The following is a 23,138-nucleotide window of genomic DNA, read 5'->3' on the forward strand; positions in this document are numbered from 1 at the left end:
AAAGACCAGGACGAGAGGAGAGGAGCTAATGGGAGAAAGTCGGGTGGCTGGAAAATGCTGCAGGCAAAAAAATGCTGCCTGAAAGAAAGGAAAAGCCCACGTTTTCCTCCACTTCCCCCAAGCTCTTCCTCTGACCTGGGGACCCATGCCAACTGGATAACACGGAGCCAGTCATTCAATTTCTCTGAGTCTCAGTTTCCTCATTTCTTCTTCTTTTTTTAATATTTATTTTTGAGAGAGAGAGAGAGCGAGCGCACGCGCGCACACAGGGGAGGGGCAGAGAGAAGGGGACGGAGGATCTGAAGCAGGCTCTACCCTGAGAGCAGAGAGCCCGATGTGGAGCTTGAACCCATGAACCATAAGGTCATGACTCAAGCCAAAGTAGGACACCTAACCCGCTGAGCCACCCACAGGCGCCCCTCGGTTTCCTCATTTCTAAAGTGGGGGTTGACAGCTGCCCTGCACACTGCTTAACTGGCGTGGGGTGGGGAGAGCAAACTCAGTGAGGTGGTACTTCGCAGGCTGCATCCCGTTCGTAGGGGTGGGGGTGGCGGGGAGAGGAGGAGCGGCTTACCGATTTTCCATGTAAACTGGGAGCGCTGACAGTGTGGGTCATGTAGCCCATGGAGGGCATGGAGCGTCGGTCCACATGAGAAGAGTTCTACGGTGGAGAGACAGGCAGTCACCCTGCGGTCCGGAACCTCTGCCCCTCTCCACCAGAACAGGCTGCCACACAGCACTTATCCCTCTTCATCTGTGAAATGGGGTTCCACATCTTTCTCACCAGGATATAACAGTGTAAACTGGGAAAGCCCCTTGGAGAGATAAAGCTAAAGTTGGGGTTATTAAAAATTATTGAACCAACTGAACACAGGTATCTTTTCTGCCTTCCAAGCTGCAAGGAAGCAGACTTCCAGTTGTATGGTCCTTCATCTCTTATTCTCATCTGTGAAGTGGGCATGATAACAGCACCTACATCACAGGGCTCTTGTAAGCATTAAAGTCAGGCCTTTAGTACTACACCTGGCCCTAAAAGTACTGCACAGGTATCACCTATCATTATTCAAAATCGCTCAAATTTGTGTTTAAACCACATGAGGGTTCAAACTGAGCATTAGGGCTGAACCCCAGCTGCAGGGCAGCCCTCCAGAGTCTCACCTTGGTGGTGTGGCCCCGGGCCTTGCTGGGAGAACCCCCCAGCGAGATGTCCACACTCCTCCGCTGGTCCGGCGGCTTCACGGTGACCCTCTCGGCCGGCGTGTGTGGCCGCCTGGGTGGGAAGGCCCTCGGGGGGCCTGGAGGAGGGATGTCTGAGGGAGACGGAGGCACAGAGATGGAGCGGGGCACCTCCAGCATGCTCCTGCTCCGGCCCTGGTCGGGGAACTCTGGCGAGCCAGCACAGATGGGCGCCGTGGGGCTGCCGTGCCGGAACTGCTGGCGCTGCTGCCACTCGTAGAGCTGCCACACGGTGCCGTCCCGGTGTGCCCTGCGCTCCTCGCTTGACATCTTCAGGTGGCTGGCTCGGTCCTGCGCATACTTGTAGTCACTCGGCAGGTTGCGGGGAGGGGGCGAGGAGCCCCCTGAGGGGTGTCGGGTACTCTTAGGAAGGGTCTGGTAGTTTTCCGGGAAGGACAGGGACTGGCTGGGGCCCTGGCGGGGAAGGGTCTGGTCCGGCGGCAGGCTGAGGAGAAAGGAAAAAGGAGAAAAATGGGTAAGATGAACAGCATGACATCTGCCAGGTGTTTGGAAACATAGTTAAGAAAATCCACAATGCCAGGCACACGAGGGAGCCCGCTAAGAACCCCAAAGAACAATTAATGCAGACCCCAGGACCTCAGTCACTCCCTCCCTTTGCAGAGGACTCCAAAACCATTGTTCTCCAACAACCTTGGAATATCAACCCCCCTTCCAAGCAACCCGGCTGCCCCACACCCATCACTTCAAGTGCAAGATGAGGGAACCTGCCTCCTCCTCTCCCTCCTGCTGTTCATCAGCTCTTCCAAACAGGAGTGCCTATTACTAGGAAATGCCTCCTAATTCTCTGGGTCATAAAGACTTGCCCTCTGCTGGTATCCTCACATCAAGTTCTGGAGGTTCTTAAAGGAAGTGGCTCGTACCAGTTCTTTTCTTTTTCTACTACTCTAGTCCAGATACCGATTAATCATCTTCCCCCAGACAACTCAGACCTTCCTAACCAGTGTCCACACTGTAGACAGTCAATTGCTTGGGTCCAATTACTGTCTTGCTCCAAAAAGTTCAATGGCTCCCCACTGCTTACAAAATAAAACCCAAACCCTTTAGTGGTTACCACTCTCTAGCACCTGATCCCAACCAACCTTGCAGTCCTGCTGTTTTCTCACTGCTTCTCCAACCAGGACCAGGACTGGGCTGGGGCAGGTCAGGCATCTAGAGCCCAATAGCTAGAGGTACTTCCGCTCACATGCATAGATGCATCCCTGCACTTGCTGGAACCTGGGACTAAGAGCCTCACCCTAATCCCATCTGGCCTCCTACACACCCAGGCAGCTTCTCAGAGTGGAAAAAGCAAAGATAGCTTGACCCGGGTTTGGATGCTGGCTCTACCATCCACTGGCTATATGACCCTAGCCAGTGGGTCAATAATTTCCATATTATTGTTCTTGCCTCCCCTATCTGTATGGGCTCCCCTTGCCCTATTCATCCAAATCTCACTCATTCTTCACAACACAGTCCCATGACCTTTACACGGAGGCCGTCAGCAATACTGCAGCTCTCAGGGTTCCTGCTCTGCTCTGACCTAGTGACTATGTGGTAGGAAACTTGTCCAAGGTCTTTTTATTGATGTAACCTTTTCATCCTCATAAGGCACCTCCTCACCAGATAAGCTGTAAATCCTCGGAAGGCAGGAACTATGTCTCACATTCTGTGGTACTGTCCAGGGTTGAGAAAGTCCTGATGCATAACCAGCCAGATATTGTTCTAAGCCAGTGCTACTCAAAGTATGGTCATGGACGGGCAGGCAGCATCGGCACCTGGGAACTTGTTAGAAATGCAGGTTACAGAGCCCCACCCAGACCTGCCAAATCAGAAACCCTGGGGTTAGAGTCAGGCCTCCTGTGTTCTAACAAGCCCTCTGGGTGGCCAAAGTTTGAGGAGTGCCGTTCTAGTTGTTCTTAAATTCATCTTAAATTCAACTTGTTTAAGCACTTCCTTCTTGTCTTTTATGTCCTCACTCTCCCTACTATAAAATGGGGATACTAAGAATGTAATAGATTGTTGCAGGGATCAGAAATAGCTGTCATTCAAAAATGGTAGCTTTCTTCTCTTTTCATCATTACCTTTGCAATTACAGAAGGTAATTTTAAGATCTCTTCGGCCCAGACCTGTCTAGTGTGTCCATCTAGTGTGTCTGCTTCCACTAGGTGGCAGGTTTGCTACTGATTTCCCAAAGTCAGAGGGGAATGTGTCTCTGAGCAGGGGGCAGTGGCTGAATCCTCAAACAGCATTGGTGGCAGAAACCAGGCTAGAGGCTTCCACTGGGGAGTTCATGACTCCACCAACTACTGTTCACTCTGACTGAAGCAAAACTCAGACTATGCAAAGTATGTCCTTGCTGTGCTCCCACCTGCACAAGCCTTTAGTCTGGTTCTGCAGACTGCTCCCAGTGCCTATGTCACCCAGAGTACCCCCACACCACTTTACCTCCAAATGCCTCAGCTGGTCCTCTAGCCTATGGGCTCTGCTTATGCACTATCATCCCCCCACCCCCACTCCCCAGGGTTGGCCATTTGGAAGCAACCCCAAAGACCTCAGTGCAATGGTGAGCTCCGGAGGCCAAATCAAGGTAACTAACCAAGGGTGGAGTGAGGGTTGCAGGAGGTAGGTTTGTAAGGAAAGGTAAAGATCCTGCCTGAAATAGGCAAGAGCACCCAGAGCAGTGCTGCCCCCAACAGCAGATCCATTTGCCGGCCCCCAACCCCAGCCTTACCCAAAAAGAAAGCTCAAGGTCTCCTGCCCTCATTACCCTGCTCTGTGCCATGGGGCCTCCCTGTTCCAAAAGGCACTAAAGAGGATATTCTGATACAGCCACTACAAAGTGGTAATATCGAAATGTAAAATCACTTTTCATAACCAATTACTTATGCAACAGACATTCCTCGCCCTAACCTCCACATCAATTGTGCAAGACTTTCACTTTCAACTCTGTTCCTTATTGTAATATCTGAGTCCCTGATACCACCCCCACCCCTGCCTTTTTATTTTATGGGTATGTAAATTACTTTAAATACCCAGAAAAAAATGCAAGGCTAGAATTTCACAACAATCTCTTAGAATGTAGAATTCTAAGGGTACATCAGCTTATCCTCGAAAGACATCATTCTAAAGGAGTTTAATGATGTGAAACACAAAAATACGTATCTCCAAGTACTAAAAGAACAGTTAGAAATAATTTCTTGTGTGGTCTAGAGCCACAAATATGAGATCATATTACAGTCCAAATAACCCTCCTTGCAATGTCTAATGTGCTCAATCTAACAAGATTAGTACAGTCTGAATCATATAAAGCACAGACATCCCTCTTCTATATTTTCAAATGGAGGAAGCTTTTTTATTAAGCAGCCAGATCTACTTATCACTTGACTGTGAGAGATTACAAATATACCTTTAAGGAAAACAACTCGGGGAATGCAAGATGCAGTCCTTTCCAGATACAAGTGAATGATCGGAGACTGTGCACTTCATGTGCTCAGAGACTAACAGCTTTCTTCTCAAAAGGGTGTCTTCAATTCCTCACTTTTCACCTTTCAGCCCATTGAGATCCACTTCCATCACTAGACTGAAGTTTCTCTCGCTGTGTGCTCAATGACCTTCAAGGCCAATGAATTGTTTTCATCTACAGACCTGATGTCACCTTGCCCCATAGATAAGAAAGGCTCAAACTCCCAGCTCATATCTAAGGACAGTTTGACGCTTTCCCCAACCCTGTCATCTCCTTGCAACTCACTTATTTTTTAGCTCTCCTGTGTGCCCCTCCGGCCCCAAGTACCGGCCATTGTGTGTAGCAGAATGACAGGTTTGTGGGCTGCCGGAAGCAGTTATGTAGACAGGTCAACCAACAACTTACAACTGCATATCAGTCACACAGCTTTTGAAAGTCCTTTCTGTGCCCCTGCCACAAAGAGTTTCTCACTGGCCAGGCCACATTTCTGGGTTCTTCCTGTCTTCCTCTCATAGTATTCTGCCTCCTGACCTAACTTGAAGGTCCTAGCTCCACTGAGAAGGGCAGATCAGGTCTGCCCATGCAAGCTCATCCAGAAGCTCAGTGGAGGGGCTCAGCCTGGGTGGCTCAGTCACTTAAGCAACTGACTTCAGCTTAGGTCATGATCTCAAGGTTTGTGAGTTCGAGCCTTTCCTAGGGTGAGTCCTGCTTCTTCTCCCTCTATCTCTGCCCCTCACTCACTTGTATCCTCTCTCTCTCAAATAATAAAATAAATAAAATAATAAAATAAAATAAAATAAAATAATAAAATAAAATAAAATAAAATAAAATAAAATAAAATAAAAGGAATCTCAGTGGAATCAAAAGCTCCAGTGACTGATCAGAGACCTTAGGTTCCAGATACTCTTTCAGTGCCTCCCAGCTTTGTGGGAAGGCACCACCCACCAAGGAGAAGTCCTCATTCACAGCACAAACCAGACTCCTTCAAAATGAAAGTCCCTTCATCACCTGTCTCCTGCTCACCTCCTTCATGGAGACTGATTTGTCCACCCCTTAGGCTGGAAGTCCTCCTCATTCTGCCTTTGGCCCTCTGCTATGGCTCACTCTGAGCTAGGGTTCTCAAGCCTGGCTGCACATTAGAGTCACATAGGGGTATGGGTGAGGAGGGAAGTGTTGTTACAACACCTCACATCCAGGCTGTACCACATCTACTTACTTGCCAAGCCAAACTTGTTAACGTTAACTCTACCTGTGGCCCTCCTCACCTTCCAGGCCTCGATGAAGCAGTTTACCAACTCTTATACCTACCCAACCTCAACATCTGTGTATCCTCCCAACCCTCTTCACAATCCTCAGCATCTTCACTGCTTCGGTTTGGGTCCTCCCCGTCTCCTACCCAAGGTAGGACCAGCTTACACTCAATCATTTCCTCTTTCAGGCTCTTCTCCATCTAAACGCTGCCATAGTGTCATCAGAGCAAGGAGTTAACTTGAAACAGTAGTTCCCAGTGCCAACATGGGGATGGACAGACAAGGACACTTTGGGTGAGGTATAAACTGAAACAGCATTGTTGGAGGACAATTTTGTAATAACTACCATAATTAAAATGGCATGTATCCTTTGACCCAGTCACTCCACTGAAAGTCATCTGTTCTTTAAGTACACATGCACTGATATGCAGAGACAATGGACAGGGATATGCACTGCAGCATAGTTTATAACAGCAAATGTTTGTAACCAACCTCACTGTCCATCAGTAGGAGATGGTATAAATATCACTGCAGATCCATACAATGGAATACTCTGCTTACTCCAAATTAATGATATATGTCTATATGTGCTGATATGGAAAGAGATATTCAAATATCTACATATAGACTTGCACATACACTGACACATTAAGTGAAAAAAGCAAGGTGAAGGACAGAGTTTCTTTTTCTTAATACAGTGGTTGGTGTTTAGGGACTGAAAGTAGGTTTCTGAAATAAAGTAGAAGGACACTTATCTTTCATTATTTATCCTTTGGTATTTGAATTTTTTTTTTTTTTTTTGTGAGTGGTTTACTGATTTGGAGGTACTGAACAAAGGGAGATTTACACATGGAACTAACTATGAATTTGGTGATGAATTAGTAACTGGTGCAAAGAAAATGAAGAAAACTTGAGATGCTTGGATGGCTCAGTTGGTTAAGCGTCCGACTACAGCTCAGGTCATGATTTCACAGTTCATGAGTTTGAGCCCCACATCAGGCTCTGTACTGGCAGTATAGAGGCTGCTTTGGGACTCTCTCTCTCTCTCTGTCCCTCTCTCTCTGCTCCTTCCCCACTCACACTTTCTCTCTCAAAATAAATAAACACACTTAAAAAAAAAAACACAGCAAACTATAAGCATGAAAATTATCAACACCAGAAAACAAAAATTGTACAAATGAAATAATAGTATACTATATGGCCCAGCTGTGAATATTTATATTGTCATAATATAAAAAGTGACTAGGAAAATTATGCTATATTGCGAAGCTAGGATACAGGTAAGTGTATGTCTATTGGAAAGGCAGAGTGGGGTATAAGACACTTCAATCTTTATCTTCTAGAGTAGAATGTTGATTGATAACTAAAATTGAAAAATCAAGAAAGAGCAATGTAAGTATCTTATTTGATTTCAGGTAAATTGGGAAAACTACTGAAAGAACTGAAAGTGGTTGCCTCAAAGGGACAAAAATCAAAAGTAGGGATGGATGGGGGTCATACTACTTAAATCCTTAAACTATGTGCATATACTGCTTTAATAAAAAAATATTATAAGAGTAAAGGGAAACTAAAACTACCATTCTCACTTTGATTGGGGCACATCAGAATCACGTGGCTGATTTCTTCACCATATATATGGACCTGCTGTATTAGAACTGGGATGTAGTAAGGACCATCTCAGCTAGAAAATCTCCCCTGGTGATCCTGATGCCTCTTTCTTGCCAGTACTCTTCAAACCATTGATGGCTTTCACAGGCCTCCAAGACTAAACCCAAAATCTTTAGCAAGATATACAGGCTCATCTGGGCTAAATCCTTATCTTTCCTATCTGCCACTATCTCTAGCTTCTCCTGCCTTTACCTCCCCTAACCTGCCCCATATTTACTTCAGTTCGTAGCAGTTGCAGCATGCAAGAGGAAATAGCTAACTTACCATGAGTAGCTTCTCTCTAACCACACCTTTTGCCTCTGCCGGATCCCCCTTCTGCTGCTAACTTCTTAGTGTTGAGGTACCATTTATGTGCTGACTACTCCCAACCGGGTTTCAACACCACAATCCATACCGAACTGCCTACCTGACATCTCCCTCTGGATAGCTAATAGGCTTCTCAAACAGGGTTACCAAAATGGGAACACTGACACCTCCCTGATCTTGCTCCTAAGCCTTCCCCATCTCAGTAACCACCTGGCTGTTCAAGTCAAAACTCTAGGGATCATCCTTGTTCCTCCTTTTCTCTCATCCTGAGCATCCAAATCACTGACAAGCTTTGCTGTTTCAACCTCCAAAATGTATCTCAAATCTTTCTCTTTCTTTCTATTTCCACTGTTACCATCCTAGACCATTACAACAGCATCTTTCCTGGGCTCTTCTTTCTGAATCATTAATCAGATCACATCAGTTAACCTGTTTTAAACCTTCCAGTGGCTCCCCTACTGCTGTTTCAAATAAAATCCAATTTTTTTTTTTTTTTTTTTTTTACCAAAGAGTAGGAGGACCTGGACGATGCAATGCCTGCTAACTTTCCAACCTCGCTCAGCAGGGAGGGCACTTAAAATCACCTCCCAGGGGGGTGTCTATCTAGCCCAGCACCAAGAATAGAAGCTTCCCACCTCCGTGTCCTTGGGAAGTAGCTTTCTGTTTTTAATAAGACACAAAATTTGAACAAATGGAACTGACACCTGGCCAGTCCCAGGTGGGAATGAGAAGAGAGCTACAACACAAAAGGACTTCCTTTTCCTAGTCTGTTCCACAATAATGTCTACCAATTCCTTGGGGGATTTCCATTGTAATTTCTCCACCATCTACCCTCATAAACTGCCCACCGAGACCAGATTAAAGAGGTTATGCTACCTACACATGCACACAACACCCACACACCTAGAAGGAGGCCTAAGCTATTCCCTCGGGAGCACTCCTGCCACAACAGTCCACAGGGGAAAGTCTGGGCCCCACCAACAGGGAGAATGCAGTGTGGCATTTTAGAGTATGTTTATCACAGGCAGATAAGTCTGTGGCAGACTTGGCCTGAGCTGTGACACATCACTGCAGCCCCTCTAGTCCCTGAGGAGCTTTCTGAATGCATGAGGGCCTTGCTAACTCTTCTGCAGTCAGTGGTTTGTTTTTGAAGCCTGGGGATGGTGACACAATTTACTGTCTTCATAAGGAAGACAAAATGGGGAAGCCAGGTCACCCTGAATTTTTCACATTCAGAAAAGTGCCCTTATTAATCTAAAATTATAATAAAATACAAACAGTGCTTTGCAAATAGCAAAAGATGCATGCCCTCTGAATCATTAAAACTGCTTCTTGAAGGAATAGGTATGATAAAGCCTCCTGTCAACAGTGCCTAAGCACTTCTCTGTGTGCCTGCAATTAAAAATGGATCTGTGTTTACTCTACAAATATTTCCCGGATGTAGAGAAGTAGCAGAGTAAGAGATCAGTTACTATCTACATGCTGACTGTCTCCAGACACACTTGTTAGGGAACAGAGAAGCCACCTGATATAATCTCATACAGACTTGGCAGGTTCATAGACCCGGGTCTGCACTCTGGCTCTGCCACTTATCCATGTGCCCTGGGCAGGCTCCTTCACTTCTCCAAGCCCCAGTTTCTTTGTCCCCAGTACAAACTGGGGACATCATCCCCTCCTTGCAGGGTTGTTACAGGAATTTATGGAGCTAATGGAGGTGGAGAGTTTAAGGCCAGCATTTACCCAGCACGTGCTGGGTAAATGATGGCTACCGTTATTACATTATTACACTCATTAGTAGCAGCCATCCTGAGTCTATTACTGACCTCCTGCCGTCCCCCTTCTGGGCTTTTGCCCAGTGCTCCACCTGGGCCAGGCTGCTCTTCCTCTGGCTGTGCTTTTCAGGGTTGTTCCTGGGAGGAAAGGCCCGCTGATACCCGCTGGTCCCATTCTGCTCTCCTGGGCCATATGTGGTGGGCAGCACTCCGTTCTTCTCTGCCCGCTGGGGCTGTGCTTGCTGGCCTCTCAGGCCACCAGGTAAATCCACAAACAAGGCATCCTCCTCAGCTGGTGAGTACGGGGACCTGGCCTTGCTCCTGTCCCGCTTGCCCTCCAGTGGGTCCCTCTGGGAACGGTAACGTTCTTCCTCTTGCTCCCGCCTCTCGAAGCCAAAGGAATCCTCATGGCTGCGGTGAGGACAATCCCTTGCATGTCCAGGTCCCACACGGCCACACTCTCGACAGGACTCTGTGTGATTGGCCTGGGGGACCGCCTGCCGCTCCACCTTCTCCATGTCCCTGCAATGAAAGAGGCACATTCAGCCCATTCCAGACAGCACCAGTGGCAGCCAAGACTCCCCAAAGAACAATACACTTTACACTCAAATTTCCTCCAGGCCTTTGCATGGACTATTCCCTCTGCCTGGAACATCTTTCACACCTAGTCCTTCATTCTTCCTGCCTGACTTCTAGTGCTTTGGGACCTGGCCTACATGTCACTTCCTCCAGGAAGCCACCCAGACACATATCCCCAGTCTAGACTGGGACCTTTGCTGATTCCATGTCATACTAATACACTGGACCATAATTGTATGTTCACTCATCTAACACCCAAGTGGACTATGAGGTCCCTCAGACCAGAGGCCCATCTGGCCAATTATGATATGCCTAGAACTTCTGTCCAATGACTGGTGTAGAGTAGATGCTTTATAAATACTACTGAACAAATAAATGATCTTATTCCTTTTCTCTTTTGCTCTTTGTCCATTTATCTGTCTGGAGCAGTCCAGCTTGGATAGAAGGCTCCTAAGCCCAGTATCTCTCTCACTGGCATCTAGCACAGCCCAAAGGACAATTAGCAGCATAATTAACATTCTTCCAAGATGGTGATTAAATAGGCACAGCAACCTCTTTATGTAATCTCTTACCTATTTCTCAAACAGGAACCCATAAGAATGCTGACCTAACAATCCTCTAAACAGTCAGATTTTAGAGACAAGGAAACTAAGGCACAGAGAAGATAAATGATTTGTCCAAGACCATACTGCTGGGAAAGAGTGGAGCCAGGGCTTAATCCCAACCAGGCTGCAGAGCCCATGTGCTTTCTAATGCCTCTCCATATGTATGTCCATGGCCTACATATGTGCAGACCTAGAAACTATAAAGGAGAATGGGGTGGGGGCCATAGGTCAGGACATGAACGGAGTCTACAGGAAGAACTTCTGAGGCACAGAGAAGGACTCCCCTTTCATCGCCTGTCTCCTATTGCAAGCTGCCTTTCTCCCTGCCTTCCTTGGGTCAGGATCCTAGTTATGTCTGCATCCCAATTACCTGGTACCAGGGACATAGCAACAGCTCCATAAGCTTTGCAGAATTTAGATTAGGGAGAAAGGAGAACACACCCCAGCCCAGCAGGACCAAAAAATTGCCAAGGACCCTTGGATGGGGCAGCCAGTATCCCTGGAAAAAAGATCCCAGCCTTAAAGACATGAATAGACACTTTTCCAAAGAAGACATCCAGATGGCTAACAGACACATGAAAAGATGCTCAACATAGCTCATCATCAGGGAAATACAAATATAAACAATGATGAGATACTACCTTGTACCTGTCAGAATGGCTAAAATTAACAACACAAGAAACAACAGGTGTTGGTGATGTGAGAAAGAGGAACCCCCTCCTTAAGCAGGACAACCTGCTTAAGATTCTCTCTCTCCCTCTGCCCCTCCCCTAGTCGTGCACTGTTGTACTGTTGGTAGAAATGTAAACTGGTGCATCCACTCAGGAGAACAGTATGGGGATTCCTCAAAAAGTTAAAAATAGAACTACCCTAGGATCCAGCATTTGCACGACTAGGTATTTACCCAAAGGATACAAAAATACAGATTCGAAGGGGTACATGCACCCCAGTATTTACAGCAGCATTATGAATAATAGCCAAGCTTTGGAGAGAGCCGAAATGTTCATGGACTGATGGATGGATAAAGAAGATGTGGTATATATACAATGGAATATTACTCAGCCATCAAAAAGAATGAAACCTTGCCACTTCCAACAATGTGCACAGAGCTAGAGTGTATTATGCTAAGCAAAATAAGTAAGTCAGAGAAAGACAAATACTATATGATTTCAGTCATGTGTGGAAGTTAAGAAACAAAACAGATGAACATATGGGAAGGCAGGGAAGGAGAAGAAAGAGAAGTAACCACAAGAGATTCTTAATGATAGAGAACAAAGTGAGGGTTGCTGGAGGAGAGGAGGGTGGGAGGAGATGAGTGATGGGGATTAGGGAGGACACTTGTTGATGTACTTGTGGACACTTGTGATGAGTGCTAGGTGTTGTATTTAACTAACGAATCACTGAACTCTACTGCTGAAACCAATTTTACACTGTATGTTAACTAACAAGAATTTAAATAAAAATTTGAAAAAGAGGGGCACCTGGGTGGTTCAAGTGTCTAACTCTTGATTTTGGCTTAGGTCATGATCTCACAGTTGTGAGATGGAGTCCCATGTCGGGCTCCATGCTGGGTGTGAGCCTGCTTAAGATTCTCTCTCTCCCCCTCTCCCTCTGCCCCTCCCCTACTCATGTGCTCTCTCTCTCTCTCAAAAAAAATTGTTTTTTAAAAAAAGGAAAGTAAAAAAAAGTCCTGGCCAGGAGATCCATCACTCCTCAAATGACCAAGCCAGAGGGCTCTCTCATTTTCACCTGAAAGCATACAATGGAAATGCTGCTGCATTTACATCTTGGTGGCCAGACCCCAGGCATCCTTGCAATGACCTAGGAACCTCAGCTACCAATTACCAGCACAGACTCAGGGCAGAATCGATCCAGTCTGGGAGACAGTTAAAATGTCAATGTAAAGTAACTAAGAAAAGCAATCACAAATCTTACTGCCCAGGCACTCTCCTGACTTAACCATGAAGACACAAAGCTTTGTTTAAAAATAAAAATCAATTTCAGCATTTCAATTTCCATTTGGGGACCACCTTCCCCCACTTTTGATCCATGTGGTTTGGGTGTTACTGACTCTACTAGTCCCTATCCAGCTGAGGCTCCAAGTCTCAGTAATCAGTTCAGGGGTTGACACTCTTCCAGGCCTGTCAGAGTTAGTTCTGGGACTTTGGTTGGAGCTGGTCTTGAGCTGCTATAACTATATGGGAATCAGCTATTTGAGAATGAAACCAACACCAAGGAAAGCAGATGGAGAGAAACAATCCTAAAAATTTAACCTGAGCTCTGAGTCTTAACCATAACTAAACCAGATATATCCTTGGACTTTCTGGTTGTGAACCCATAAATTCTCTTTCTCACTCAAGCCAGTTTGAGTTTGGTCTCTGTTACTCTTTGCCGAAGAAGTCCTATTACATCACTTTATAATGACATATTTAGATTGTGATCTCTGAGGGCCCTTCCATTCCTAACGTTCAGTTGGTCTGTAAGCTCCAGTAGTAGGAATACATGGGAAATATTTGGGGATTACTCTTTAAGAAAAAGCAATTCTTACTCTGCATTCATTCAGGGACCACTGTGTTCTACAGGGTACATTATAGGCTTTAACTCTGTCTTTCCTTTCTTCCTCTAATCCTCCATAACTGCATCAGTGTAACTCCAGCCAGTAGCCTTCGGGTTGCCTGAGTTGGTCTTTATCTTCTTTACTGTTTCTCAAACTCGGGAAACCGCCCATGCAGGCTTTGCTAAGGCTGCTGCCTAGAGGACTAGAGCTCTGGCCGTCCTCTGGGTCAGACCCCAGACAAGTCACCGAAGCTTGATAACCTGGTCACTCCAGCTGTGAGATCTAAGTAACTGTACCCCCTTGTTATTTCCACCCCAAAGATAACAGTACTTTGTCACAAAAACCAGGCTGTAAAACAAACATGCCACCTACATGTTATGATATTAGAACCGAAAGGAAAAGGGGGTTTTCTCAACTCCAGAAACCAAAGACTGTGGGTATGATGCCTCAGCCCAACCAAACGGCAGGGGGATTTTCCTTTCTTTATCAACCTCCATGTATTTACTGAGCAACTATCTATCTCCACTGGGGCAGGCACTTGGAGAGATAAGAAAATAGCACAAAAAACAGTCTCTGCCGTCAAAGCCAGACAACCCTAAAGCCCAATTTAATCATGGTAACCACATTTAATCCTGTTCTCATTAACTGACCCAAAACCATGGAGGTTTCCAGTCTTTTTAACCTTGGAGCTCAATTTCTAACTATAAACTTTAGTCTTTACTGTGTGTGCACATATGATGGACACACCCTGACATATGCCAGTACTTCCTGATAATAAAGTTGATAGACAATGACAAATCCTTTTCTCAGATTAATACCACCATTTACTGCAAAACAAACCTTAAGAGGGTGGCTAAAAGAATGGACGTCTGCTAGCTACCTGGCAGCCTTCTAGACCCTCAAACTTGGGATTATGAACAGCTCCTGGTCTCTAACTGCTAGGACTAACATAAGATGCTTTGTGCCCCAAATATTCAGGCTATGGCTGCAGGTAAGAAAGGTGAAGGTAATGTCCTCTACTCCTCCACCTTAACTGATTTATTAAACAGTTAACTTAATGAAGTTATAGGATTTAAGGCAAAAATGTTTTCTTGTTTTCTCCCTGTCTCCCTATATTCCCTACAATTTAACCCACAACTTCTCAAATCAGGAGACCTGTCACAAAATAGATTTGCAATGCTCAGTTAGCACAATGATGGGAAAGAATGAAGCACCCCTCAGCCCTCAATGACTGTGTCACTCAGACAAGATGGCCATACAGGGCACACAGGTTTAGCTAAGATGACACAAGCCTTTCCAGTGCAGGTCATTACTATCATTGTGAGTACCCAGACTCAGTGACTATTCAAAAACGGAATTCTTGGCATTCAGTGACCATTTTGGCCAAATGCGTCAAAGCCAGAGAACATAAGGTTAAGAGCCAGTCAGACCCAGATTCAAGAGGTGGTTCCACCCAATGCAAGCTGGGTGACCTTGAGCAAGTCTGTGACCTCTCTGGTTTCCAGTTTCTTATCTGTAAAATGGGGACAACAACCACTGCTTCTCTGGGCTATTGTGAGGACTAAAGGAGAGAGTGCACAGAAAGAGCACAGCATAGTGCCTGGCAAACAGCATGCCCTCAAATACAAATCTGTTGACTACATCTATTCTCTCCCTCGTCCCTGACTCAATTTTTTCTAAGTGGTAATGTATCTAGGAAAAAACTCCCATCTCCCAACCTCCCTTGGAGCTAAGGGTGATCATGTGACTTAGATGTAGCCAATAAGATGTTAAAAGATGTACACAGAAATTGCTGGGTGGGTCTTCCCCGGGAAAGTCTTTTTAAAAAGTCACACTTAGCTGACTTAGCTAACCCTTCCCTTCTTCCTGCCTGGAACTTAGACTCTATGTTGCATTGGAAGGTGACAAAAATAAGAATAAAAGCCACCTACTAAAATCTGGGTAGAAAGTGAGAAAGAGCCCAGGTCCCTGATGGCACCAGGGAGCTATTATACCAGCCTAGACTAACTACCTCGGGATTCCCGTTATGTGAAACCCAACTTGATTTTGCCATCCTAAGTTAGGCCGTTCTGTCACTAGCCACCAAACACAATCCCTAACTGTTAGAAGGGGCTAAACATCATTAGCAGGGATTGGGTCCCTCCATTTTCAGCACATCACAGCAATGCTACTTGTCTGTTTAGAGCAAATTCTTGTTTCCTCCTGCAAGTGGGAAAAGCACTCACCTCAGTCTGGGGATACTTCTTTCTTACTCCTTTTCTTCACAAGAACTTGGAAGTCAACAGATCACACCAAGGACTAATTATTATTTTATTCTGCCTCTAAACCCTTTTATCTCACCTGGAAATAAGAACTAACATTTCCCTCTGTCTTAATGCTAAATATACGCACACACCACACACATTAAATCTCAAAGACTTGGGTGGGAAGAGGAATGACAGCTTGTAGAGCCTTGGTTGGACTTTGGTCCAGGGGCAGATACAGCCATTCTGTCACAATTCCATTGGAGGATATCTCCCTACTCACCACACCTAAATGACCCAACCAGGAGCCCAAGAACAAGGGCCAGGCCACCGATATTCTTAGAGAGTTTAGTCTGAGCCAGGTCAGGTGGCAGAAGTCCTGCCCTGGATAAAGAAACCAGTGCAGCCTGTGTTGACTGATGCTAAGCCCTGAGCACTGACCCCGGTCTCAGGAGGGCAGTGGGCTCAAAGTCAGAACTGACCCTAGGCACTCTCCATAGACTTGTACAAAAGACTGAAGAGAAAGGGGCACAAAGTATGTTGGGAGCCTATGGCAGGCTTGCTCACTTAAATTCCTAACATTTGAGGAAGGAAATGGCTGGAGAGAAATGGCAGACAGGAGTCTGTTCTTCTTTCCCCCAGAGTTAACTAGGGCAGTCCCCCTGGGAGGGCAGGTTGGGGCAGATATCTGGCTCCCTCTCAGGCTCTGCTCTAAATTAACAATAGAGGGCCTGACAGCTCTGAAGACACACTCTCCAATTCTCCACACTGTCCCACCCTAAAGAAGAGCAAAGCTAAAGAAAAAAATAGGCAACACCAGACTGCCAAGCTGGGATGCCTCTTGCCTCAAAGAGGTAGCTACTGGCAAAGTCCCTTGTGAAGTTTTAAGGATTGACAAACCAGACAAAGGAAGTCTGGTTACTCTGGGTCCCCTCACTTTGTTCATTTCTGCCTAGAGAATCCTTCCTTCTTCTTTCTACTGAGTAAGTCATGCTCAACCATCACAGTTCAACCCAACCCAGTCTGGAGTTCTGGCCAAGTTCACTCACCTTCCATCTCCCTATGGCAGCCACAGTTTTGGGTCATTCATTTTTTTGTGGCTAATGCTTGGTTATTATTACCATATCCTGGTATGGTCCTCATATGTGCCAGGAATTAGAGATTAGACCATCCCTAATCCCTACAACAATCCTGCAAGGCCAGTACTGTCAAGCCCAGAGAGGCTGAGGGCAGTCAGTAAGTACCAGATTACCTACAATAAGTTTCTCTACTGAAGAATAGGAACGATGGCAGCAACCGTGATCACTGAGCACTAACTAAATGCAAACCCCTGAGCTAAGCAAATTAAATAGATTACCTCTTCTTCTCATTGTAAAATCCTCCAAGGCTAGGGATATTATTATTCTCTCATTACAGGTAATAAAAGTGAAGCTGAAAGAGGTTAACCAACTTGCCTTGAATCATGCAACCAGTGACATACACAGGATTCAAATCCCATCTGATCTGACCCCAAAGCCCTGCACCTGACTGAAAACGTCTCCACAAATTACTTCTGCTCAGGATCCAAGGGGCTTGTCCAACCTTAGGTGTTCCTGCTACACTTTACTCAAAGTGATCAGCATTTGGAAAGCCAAATATTTAGTTCTCTGAAGAGACTACAAACAGCCAGCAATGTATGGGCTATTTCTGAGCGGGCTGGTTGCCCACACACCAATCCCACGACAGTTGTCCGACTCCCCCCTGACATCCCAAATCTTTATTTGAACAATTTACAGGTAGAGTTTTTGTAACTGTTTTGTTCATCCATCCATCCTTCCACCCACCTGCCCAGTCAGCTAAACATCCGTGCACCCATTCATTAACGAACTGCTTACTATGTTCCATTTTCAAGAAGCTTACAGACTAGTAGGGGTGACAATGAAAAAGCATGCCTTGATCTTGCAGTTTGTGAGTTCAAGCCCCGCGTCGGGCTCTGTGCTGACAGCTCAGAGCCTGGAGCCTGCTTCAGATTCTGTGTTTCCTTCTCTCTCTGCCCCTCCCCTGCTCATGCTCTGTCTCTCTCTGTCTCAAAAATAAATAAAACATTTAAAAAAAAAAAAGAAAAAGCATGCCAACATAGCTTGAACATGAAAGTCCTACGCAAAAGGAATGACACAGTTCTACAAACTGGGGTATCTAACACACTGAAAGGTTAAGGAATATTTAGGCTAAGGCTTGAAGTATGTGCTGAAGTTCTCCTAGTAAGGGTGAGGACTGGAGAGGCAGATGAGCAAGGCCCAGATGGATCCTGGTGCCTCATGAGATGGACCTCCATCTCTCACCTGGATCCCATCACAGTCTACTCTCCCCCTTGCTCCCTTAGATTCAGCCACACTCCCTAGCTTTCTGTTTCCCCAACAAACCAAGCTCCTTCTTGCCACAAGGTGTTTGTAAGGGCCCATTCCTTCTGTTTTAAGCACTCCACCTCAGTTTTGCATCCTTAACCTTCATATATCAATCAGGCCTCACTTCCATATACTTCCCACAGAGGCCTTCCCTGACCATCCAAACAAAAGTGGCTACTCTCTGCCCCCTCACTCCTCCTATCCCATCACCCTATTTTACTGCCTTCATGCATAGATCATGATAGAAAATTGTCTTGTTGTTTACCTGTTTATGGTCTATGTCTACCTCTCCTACCCAAGAATGCATGGGACTTTGCCTCTTTCTTTGAACACAGCATCTTTAACAGTATCTGCTGCACAGTATGCCCTCAATAAATACTTGTAGAATAAAAGACTAAATAGATGAATGCATGAGTACAAATGCACCCAATTCAAGAAGTTCAGTATGGCTGGAGCATAGAGAATGGGGAATGGTGAGACATGAGTCCAAAGGTGTAATAGGGACTAAACCCATACAGTGCTCAAATGCCCTAAGGAAAATGGTTTTTACTCCAAAGGTGATTAGACAATAAGTTCCTACAGTCCAAAGACAGGACTACCAGTTACACAGAGACCAGAGAATTTGGAAACTGAGAAAAGAGATAAGTTGTCTTCTGATAGGCCCTCCTATTTGAGCTGCTTGTCAGTTTTGTGAGCTGTGAAAGCAAGCTGACCTCTTGCTTGCTTAGTGTTTTAGCTTATTGGAGAGGACAAGACATTCTTAGACAACAGACAAAAAGCAGTCCAATGGCAGAGTTGGGAAGACAGATTTCAAGGAAGCTGTAGGGAATCAAAAACCAGTCCAAAGTCTGGCAAGTGGGAGAACATGGAAATGGAGGGTAGAAATTATGAACAGAAGGAGATAGAGAGCAGGATTGGGCAGCACTGCTTGGTGCCCCTTATAGTGTATGGGATGGGATCTTAAGAACACATGAATGATCAGGCGCCTGGGTGGCTCAGTCGGTTAAGCGTCCAACTTCGGCTCAGGTCATGATATCATGGTTTGTGAGTTTGAGCCCCGCGTCAGGCTCTGTGCTGTCAGTTGAGCCTGAAGCTTGTTTTGGATTCTACGCCTCCCTCTCTCTCTGCCCCTCCCCCATTCACGCTCTGTCTCTCAAAAAATGAATAAACGTTAAAAAAAAAAAAAAGAATACATGAATGAATTTCTATCAAAGATCTCTGAAGCCTGTGTAGGAAACAAAAGGATAAAGAAAGAAGTTGAAGCAAGGGTGCTCAACTCTGCTCCTGGGTCAGAGTAATGATGTAGGAAGAGGCTGGAGGAGGAAGGAGGTGAGAGGCAGGTGGATGGATGGTGCTGCAGGAGCCTGAGCAGAGCAGAACCACCATGACCCTGCTAGGGGATGAGCACATTCTGACAAGGAAGAGTGCATTTTGCTCACAGAAGACTCATCATCAATGTGATCCAGGGCATGGTTGATGAAACTGGGTGGTTGTAAAGAAAAAAGGGCCAGTGACATTGTCAAACCAAACCCTATGGAAGGCAGCATACCCAATACAAAGTATCTTAGGCATCCTATTAAGTAAGCACATTATACATTCATTTATTTAACTTAACACTTGTAATAGCCCTATGAACTGAGGTTTATTTTTTTTTCAACATATGAAATTTATTGTCAAATTGGTTTCCATACAACACCCAGTGCTCATCCCAAAAGGTGCCCTCCTCAATACCCACCACCCACTGAACTGAGGTTTAAAAAGCATTCCCAGGGCACCTGGGTGGCTCAGTCAATTAAGTGTCTGACTTCAGCTCAGGTCATGATCTCATGTTCTGTGGGTTCGAGCCCCATATCAAACTCTGTGCTGACAGCTCGGAGCCTGTTTTAGATTCTGTCTCTCTCTCTCTCTCTCTGTCCCTCCCCCACTTATGCTCTGTCTCTCAAAAATAAATGTTAAGAAAAAGTTTAAAAAGCATTCTCAATCTGTACAAGTAACACAGCTAGAAAGTAGTAGAGATAGGATTTGAACCCATGTCTATCTGACTTCAGACACTAAGCTCTGGGAGGAGAACATAAGGTAAAAGAAACCAATACAGTAGGAAGTGAGGGGGTGAATCAATCAGCTGGCCTGGACATTAATTGCTTGCACCCCCTTTATCCCATTCCAATGGGTCATTTCTCCTTCCTCTGCCCATAGCCCTAACATTTCTTGGGCATCCACCCTTACCTTGCCCGCAGTCCCTGTGGCCTGGTTCTCAGAAGTGAAGAATGTATCCTGGATCGGTGCCAATCAGCATGTATATTCCCTGTCCACAGTACATGATTTAAGGTTCAAATATTATCTAAGCCTGTCTAATCAGAATGCCTCTCTCTGGACAAGAGTTTCTGGACAAGGCTCTGGCTCTTTCCTGCTGGACTTTCTTCAGCCAGACGACAGGAGTCCAGGGCTACTGCAGCTATTTTGCCACCAGATCTTTCTTAGATCTGCCAGGAACCTCCACATGGAGCTGAAGAATGAATCCAACCCAAGGGTGGCCAGACCCCAGAGCCTGAGAGAATGACTTGTAATGATACTGTCTGAGCCTTGAACCCAGCATTTCTAAAGCTAGATCTATCCTGAACTTTTCAGTGAAGCAACCAACGAATTCCTCCCTTTCTAAGGTAAATTTGTCTGCATTTTCTGCTGCCTGCAATCAGGAGTCCTACCATACCACATATGTAAGCATCTGCCTATATGGATAATGACAGAAGCATCTGATGAGAATCAAGTTGGGGAGAGACCAAGACCGTTACACGACCACCGGGGCCCCTCACTTAACACAGATGGAGATTTTCCAATGCAGATCACAAAACTGAAGGAAAGGGAAGATTAAGTACTGCCTAATGAATAATTCTAACTAACCAAATGTCTGAACATCTTATTCTGGGGAAAGAACATTTAGTGAGTCTGGATTTGCTTAGCTGATAATCTCTCAGAAAGTTAAGAGGAAATATTATTCTGCCTTTATTCTGACTCAGAAGGTAGGACAAAATTTTTGGCTTGTTTTATTTTTTAAGGAAGGAAACTTAGGCAAACATGATTATGGGATTTTAAGAGTTTATTAAGAGAATAAGAAAAATGTTACAAGTTCAGAGAAAAACTAGGGACAATACAATGACCTGAGACCCTAAAAGGGAAGGAAGGCAGCCCAACAGATAAAGGATGGAGCCCCTCACAAACCAGAATCTGATAGTTAATTATAAAATCTTTAGGTAGGAAAAAGTTAAAAAAAAAAAAAAAAAAGGCCAAATCTCAGGTAGCAAATTAATCCTGAATGGTTCAAGCAAGACATCACTTTTCAATCACAACACTTCTTCCTGTTAAACTTGGTTTCATTCTCAGGTTATCTTTGACCCAGTGCCCTAATCAGTCTTGATGAACTGAACAAAGATGGAACACAAGAAAGAACTAATTTGCCATTGCTGGTCTAAAGAAGCCAGTACAGGGGTGCCTGGGTGGCTCAGTCAGCTAAACGTTTGACTTCAGCTCAGGTCATGATCACACAGTTCGTGCGTTCGACCCCTGCCATCAGGCTCTGTGCTAACAGCTAAGAGCCTGGAGCCTGCTTCAGATTCTGCGTCTTTCTCTTTATACCCCTCACCACCCTCAAAAATAAACATTAAAAAAAATTTTTTTTAATAATAAAGAAGCCAGTATAACAACACAGGCATCTCTCAGAGCTCAAGTTATAAAAGGACATGCACAAGAAATGGAAGCTGGCGCACAAAAATCAAGCACAGATCTATAGTGGAATGGGCCCACAGGAATGATGGCAAAAAGGGCAGAGTCTGGAAGGAGCTGAAGATGATTTATTTAAAGCAAAACAAAAACAAACTTTTTCTTTTTCTTAAAATTAAAATGAGGGGCACTTGGGTGGCTCAGTCATTTAAGTGTCTAACTCTTGATTTCGAGTCAGGTCATGATCTCACAGTTATAAGATCAAGCTGCACATCAGGCTCTGTGGTGGGCGTGAAGCCTGCTCAAGATTCTCTCTCTCCTGAAATCACAATTCTGGACTTAAAGACATTACAAAGCTATAATCATCAACACAATATGGTACTGTCACCAAAAAAGACACTTAGATCAATGGAACAGAATAGAGAACCCAGAAATGGACCCACAAATGTATAGCCAACTAATCTTTGACAAAGCAGGGAAGAATATCCAATGGAATAGAGTCCCTTCAGCAAGTGGTGCTGGGAAAACTGGACAGCGACATGTAGAAAAATTAACCTGGACCACTTTCTTCACCATACACAAAAACAAACTCAAAAGGTATGAAAGACCTAAACATAAGATAGGAAGCTATCAAAATCCTAGAGGAAAAATCAGGCAACAACCTCTTTGACCTCGGCTGCAGCAACTTCTTACTCAACATGTCTCCAGAGGTAAGGGAAACAAAAGCAAAAATGAACTATTGGGACCTCATCAAGATAAAAAGCTTCTGTACAGCAAAGGAAACAATCAGCAAAACTCAAAGGCAACCAACAGAATGGGAGAAGATATTTACAAACAACATATCAATAAAGGGTTAGTATCCAAAATCTATAAAGAACTTATCAAACTCAGCACCCAAAAAACAAATAATCCAGTGAAGAAATGGGCAGAAGACATAAATAGACACTTTTCCAAAGAAGACATCTAGATGGCTAACAGACACATAAGAAGATGCTCAACATCACTCATCATCAGGGAAATACAAATCAAAACCACAATGAAATACCACCTCACACCAGTCAGAGTGGCTAAAATTAACAACTCAGGCAACGACAGATGTTGGCAAGGATGCAGAGAAAGAGGAACTCTTTTGCATGCCAGTGGGAATGCAACTTGGTGCATTCACTCTGGAAAACAGTATGGAGGTTCCTCAAAATATTAAAAGTATAATTACCCTCAACCCAGCAATTGGACTACTAGGTATTTATCCAAAGGATACAGGTGTGCTGTTTTGAAGGGGCCCATGCACCCCAACGTTTATAGCAACACTACCGACAATAGCCAAAGTATGGAAAGAGCCCAAATGTCCATCAACAGAT

General features: G+C 45.0%; 1 protein-coding gene across 5 annotated transcripts in view; it reads right to left on the minus strand.

Annotated features, from left to right (window-relative positions):
• PLEKHA7 (pleckstrin homology domain containing A7) overlaps positions 1–23,138 on the minus strand; it is a 221,421-nt gene that overhangs the window by 38,817 nt on the left and 159,466 nt on the right. For all 5 annotated transcript variants that reach the window (XM_030332040.1, XM_030332044.1, XM_030332041.1 and 2 more), the window contains 3 exons: positions 9,747–10,217; positions 1,159–1,681; positions 575–661 (listed from right to left, as the gene is read on the minus strand). In XM_030332040.1, the coding sequence (XP_030187900.1) occupies positions 575–661; positions 1,159–1,681; positions 9,747–10,217 (1,081 nt within the window). The remainder of the gene's footprint in view (positions 1–574; positions 662–1,158; positions 1,682–9,746; positions 10,218–23,138) is intronic.

The sequence above is a fragment of the Lynx canadensis genome, chromosome D1, assembly GCF_007474595.2.
Source record: "Lynx canadensis isolate LIC74 chromosome D1, mLynCan4.pri.v2, whole genome shotgun sequence".
Taxonomy (NCBI): Eukaryota; Metazoa; Chordata; class Mammalia; order Carnivora; family Felidae; genus Lynx; species Lynx canadensis.